The sequence below is a fragment of the Pseudochaenichthys georgianus genome, unplaced genomic scaffold (genome assembly GCF_902827115.2).
Source record: "Pseudochaenichthys georgianus unplaced genomic scaffold, fPseGeo1.2 scaffold_914_arrow_ctg1, whole genome shotgun sequence".
In the NCBI taxonomy this organism is placed as follows: domain Eukaryota; kingdom Metazoa; phylum Chordata; class Actinopteri; order Perciformes; family Channichthyidae; genus Pseudochaenichthys; species Pseudochaenichthys georgianus.
In genome coordinates this window covers 52,501-58,098 of record NW_027263446.1, presented here as the reverse complement: position 1 = coordinate 58,098, position 5,598 = coordinate 52,501, and the positions used below count along the sequence as shown (strand labels likewise).

Below are 5,598 nucleotides of genomic sequence, written 5' to 3'. Positions count from 1 at the left end.
ATGAAGTAGCTTTCAGACAGCCGGAGTAATGTCTGAACACATGAAGTAGCTTTAGACAGCCGGAGTAATGTCTGAACACATGAAGTAGCTTTAGACAGCCGGAGTAATGTCTGAACACATGAAGTAGCTTTCAGACAGCCGGAGTAATGTCTGAACACATGAGTAGCTTCAGACAGCCGGAGTAATGTCTGAACACATGAAGTAGCTTAGACAGCCGGAGTAATGTCTGAACACATGAAGTAGCTTCAGACAGCCGGAGTAATGTCTGAACACATGAAGTAGCTTCAGACAGCCGGAGTAATGTCTGAACACATGAAGTAGCTTAGACAGCCGGAGTAATGTCTGAACACATGAAGTAGCTTTAGACAGCCGGAGTAATGTCTGAACACATGAAGTAGCTTTAGACAGCCGGAGTAATGTCTGAACACATGAAGTAGCTTCAGACAGCCGGAGTAATGTCTGAACACATGAAGTAGCTTCAGACAGCCGGAGTAATGTCTGAACACATGAAGTAGCTGTAGACAGCCGGAGTAATGTCTGAACACATGAAGTAGCTTCAGACAGCCGGAGTAATGTCTGAACACATGAAGTAGCTTAGACAGCCGGAGTAATGTCTGAACACATGAAGTAGCTTTAGACAGCCGGAGTAATGTCTGAACACATGAAGTAGCTTTAGACAGCCGGAGTAATGTCTGAACACATGAAGTAGCTTTCAGACGCCGGAGTAATGTCTGGAACACATGAAGTAGCTTCAGACAGCCGGAGTAATGTCTGAAACACATGAAGTAGCTTTAGACAGCCGGAGTAATGTCTGAACACATGAAGTAGCTTTAGACAGCCGGAGTAATGTCTGAACACATGAAGTAGCTTTAGACAGCCGGAGTAATGTCTGAACACATGAAGTAGCTTTAGACAGCCGGAGTAATGTCTGAACACATGAAGTAGCTTCAGACAGCCGGAGTAATGTCTGAACACATGAAGTAGCTTCAGACAGCCGGAGTAATGTCTGAACACATGAAGTAGCTTTAGACAGCCGGAGTAATGTCTGAACACATGAAGTAGCTTTAGACAGCCGGAGTAACGTCTGAACACATGAAGTAGCTTTAGACAGCCGGAGTAACGTCTGAACACATGAAGTAGCTTCAGACAGCCGGAGTAACGTCTGAACACATGAAGTAGCTTCAGACAGCCGGAGTAACGTCTGAACACATGAAGTAGCTTCAGACAGCCGGAGTAACGTCTGAACACATGAAGTAGCTTTAGACAGCCGGAGTAATGTCTGAACACATGAAGTAGCTTTAGACAGCCGGAGTAATGTCTGAACACATGAAGTAGCTTTAGACAGCCGGAGTAACGTCTGAACACATGAAGTAGCTTCAGACAGCCGGAGTAACGTCTGAACACATGAAGTAGCTTCAGACAGCCGGAGTAACGTCTGAACACATGAAGTAGCTTCAGACAGCCGGAGTAACGTCTGAACACATGAAGTAGCTTCAGACAGCCGGAGTAACGTCTGAACACATGAAGTAGCTTTAGACAGCCGGAGTAATGTCTGAACACATGAAGTAGCTTTAGACAGCCGGAGTAATGTCTGAACACATGAAGTAGCTTTAGACAGCCGGAGTAATGTGTGAACACATGAAGTAGCTTTAGACAGCCGGAGTAACGTCTGAACACATGAAGTAGCTTTAGACAGCCGGAGTAATGTCTGCACACATGAAGTAGCTTCAGACAGCCGGAGTAATGTCTGAACACATGAAGTAGCTTCAGACAGCCGGAGTAATGTCTGAACACATGAAGTAGCTGTAGACAGCCGGAGTAATGTCTGAACACATGAAGTAGCTTCAGACAGCCGGAGTAATGTCTGAACACATGAAGTAGCTTCAGACAGCCGGAGTAATGTCTGAACACATGAAGTAGCTTTAGACAGCCGGAGTAATGTCTGAACACATGAAGTAGCTTCAGACAGCCGGAGTAATGTCTGAACACATGAAGTAGCTTCAGACAGCCGGAGTAATGTCTGAACACATGAAGTAGCTTCAGACAGCCGGAGTAATGTCTGAACACATGAAGTAGCTTCAGACAGCCGGAGTAATGTCTGAACACATGAAGTAGCTTCAGACAGCCGGAGTAATGTCTGAACACATGAAGTAGCTTTAGACAGCCGGAGTAATGTCTGAACACATGAAGTAGCTTCAGACAGCCGGAGTAATGTCTGAACACATGAAGTAGCTTCAGACAGCCGGAGTAATGTCTGAACACATGAAGTAGCTGTAGACAGCCGGAGTAATGTCTGAACACATGAAGTAGCTTCAGACAGCCGGAGTAATGTCTGAACACATGAAGTAGCTTTAGACAGCCGGAGTAATGTCTGAACACATGAAGTAGCTTCAGACAGCCGGAGTAATGTCTGAACACATGAAGTAGCTTTAGACAGCCGGAGTAATGTCTGAACACATGAAGTAGCTTCAGACAGCCGGAGTAATGTCTGAACACATGAAGTAGCTTCAGACAGCCGGAGTAATGTCTGAACACATGAAGTAGCTTTAGACAGCCGGAGTAATGTCTGAACACATGAAGTAGCTTCAGACAGCCGGAGTAATGTCTGAACACATGAAGTAGCTTTAGACAGCCGGAGTAATGTCTGAACACATGAAGTAGCTTTAGACAGCCGGAGTAATGTCTGAACACATGAAGTAGCTTTAGACAGCCGGAGTAATGTCTGAACACATGAAGTAGCTTCAGACAGCCGGAGTAACGTCTGAACACATGAAGTAGCTTCAGACAGCCGGAGTAATGTCTGAACACATGAAGTAGCTTTAGACAGCCGGAGTAATGTCTGAACACATGAAGTAGCTTTAGACAGCCGGAGTAATGTGTGAACACATGAAGTAGCTTTAGACAGCCGGAGTAACGTCTGAACACATGAAGTAGCTTTAGACAGCCGGAGTAATGTCTGCACACATGAAGTAGCTTCAGACAGCCGGAGTAATGTCTGAACACATGAAGTAGCTTCAGACAGCCGGAGTAACGTCTGAACACATGAAGTAGCTTTAGACAGCCGGAGTAATGTCTGAACACATGAAGTAGCTTCAGACAGCCGGAGTAACGTCTGAACACATGAAGTAGCTTTAGACAGCCGGAGTAACGTCTGAACACATGAAGTAGCTTCAGACAGCCGGAGTAACGTCTGAACACATGAAGTAGCTTTAGACAGCCGGAGTAATGTCTGAACACATGAAGTAGCTTCAGACAGCCGGAGTAATGTCTGAACACATGAAGTAGCTTTAGACAGCCGGAGTAACGTCTGAACACATGAAGTAGCTTCAGACAGCCGGAGTAACGTCTGAACACATGAAGTAGCTTTAGACAGCCGGAGTAATGTCTGAACACATGAAGTAGCTTCAGACAGCCGGAGTAACAAACCATCTGGAATAGTGATTCTGAGATTCCAGTGCATTGTAACATGAGCGCTGTATTGCAGGAAGAAACCCATCCTGTTCTACTTCAACATCTTGAAGTGTGCCAACCCATCTCTCCTCATCAACCTGCAGTGCCCCACGACTCAGGTACACCTTCACCACTCTGCATGCGTATCTGCAGATTGACCATGACAGGGATGTGCTGAATGCGTCCCACTGCACGTGAGCACAAAGGGCCACAGCGTGCCTTGCGCTCATTAAGGGAGACACGTTATCCCTGAATGCATGTGGTCCAAATGTCTATACCAGATGTTCATAACATCGTACTGTTTGTTTCTCTTTCTTCCAGATGTGTGTGTCAAAGTGCCCTGACCGGTTTGCCACATACACTGAGATGCAGATGCAACACACACTCAGCAAGAGCTACTGGGAATATTACAGAGACTTCTGTAAGCCTGGCTTTAGTAACCCGTACAAGGTACACACGTGCATGCGTTCATACACATCAGCTAGAAGGGACTCAGCCACAACAACATGTCGTCTAAGGTCTACTGTCAGGAGGTCTTGGATGTTAAGCATAAAGGGAAGGGCTGAGGAAGGGTGAGGGATGTTGTTGTTCATGCTGGTCTGGAGGGTGAAGACTAGACAGAGGGAGACTTGGGGGGGGGGGGGGTTCTGTCTCAAGCATGTTTCTGCACAATCTGAATACAAGCCCCCATACGGTACTATAAGGGGAGACAGTAAGAGAGGATGAAGGGGTGTAGTGATGGAGGGATGAAGGGAAGTAGGGAGGAAGGGTTGCAGGGAAGTCGAAAGTGATGGATTAAGAGTCAAAGGAATGTAGGTAGGGTGGCATGAAAGGGTGTTGGTTGGGAGATATGGATGTACAGTAAGGAGGGAGGGATGTAGGAAGGAAGTGATAAAGGATCAAAGGCATGTAGAAAGGGTTGAATGAATGCATGAAGGGATGTAGAGATGTTGAGGCAAAGGGATCAAGGAATGTAGGGAGGAAAGGATTACGGGTTCATGGGGTCAAGAGAGAAGATATAAAGGGTTCAAGAAGTGTAGGGAAGGAGGGATGAAACGGTTGAGGAAATCAGGGAGGGATGACGGGATGTAGGAGGGATGGACATTGAAGGGATGCAGGGAGGATGCGGGTAAAGGGGGAAGTAGAAAGGGGCAATGGATGCATGGAATGAAAGGGAGGGTGGGTTGTGACACTGGAGAACACTGAGGCTGGATGTGTTGACCGGTAGCTCAGCAGGTGATCAGAGGGGGGGTGGAGGCGTGGAACACACTGAGCAGGAACATGCCATGTGCCTTGATAAGAGCAGCATACGAGTCATACAGAGTCCACACTTTGAAGGATACATCTCAAGGTGTAGCCAAGCACTGAAGACTTCAGGGATACATCTGTGAATTCGGCTGGAAATCGGTTCAAACCGACAAAACATTATTTTGGACGTTTTTCTTTGTTTGTAGCACAACGCATCAGAACTGTCTCTCTGTGTCCTACAGCCGGTCTCTCAGGTGCTGCGAGACGAGGACTGCCCCTCCATGCTCGTTCCTAGTAGACCATGTAAGAAAGAAATGCCTACTGAACATGTTTGTATTCAACTAGGTCATATGAGTCTAAATGGACAGATTGAGATGCTTTCTGTAAAAATGCCTTTGTCAGCTCCATCATACAGTCCCAGTCAAACATGTGGACACACCTTCAAATTCCACGTTTTTTGTTTATTTACTTTTTTTCTACATTGTAGATTTATAATAGAGACATCAAAACTATAAAATAACACATATGGAATTATCTAGTAAACAAAAAAGTGTTAAAAAATCCAGAATATGTTTTATACGTTGCTGGCTACTGCAGAATGCTGGGGGAGCCATGCTGTTAAGTGTGCCTGTGTGCATTCTGAATACATCACCAACATCACATCACATGTCACTTATTACACGCTTTCATCCAAAGCGACTCACGTACTCAACACTGAGGGCGACCCCACAGGGGCACTTTGGGGTGAAGGGTCTCAGGGACACAACGACATGCTGACTGCAGTGGGGTTTGAACCTGTGACCCCCTGACCCCAACACCAAGGCTCTATCCACTGTGCCACACGCCTACCAACAGTGTCACCAGCCAAGCCCCCCCACCATCACACTCCTCCTCCTCCTC

General features: G+C 46.4%; 1 protein-coding gene across 1 annotated transcript in view; it reads left to right on the top strand.

Moving 5' to 3' along the window:
* Positions 1 to 3,484: 3,484 nt before the first annotated feature.
* Positions 3,485 to 5,598, top strand: part of LOC117444741 (choline transporter-like protein 5-A) — a gene marked incomplete at its 5' end in the record, with an annotated part of 31,755 nt that continues 29,641 nt past the window's right edge. The window contains 3 exons of the mRNA XM_034080169.2: positions 3,485 to 3,569; positions 3,772 to 3,900; positions 4,941 to 5,001. Of these exons, the coding sequence (XP_033936060.2) occupies positions 3,485 to 3,569; positions 3,772 to 3,900; positions 4,941 to 5,001 (275 nt within the window). The remainder of the gene's footprint in view (positions 3,570 to 3,771; positions 3,901 to 4,940; positions 5,002 to 5,598) is intronic.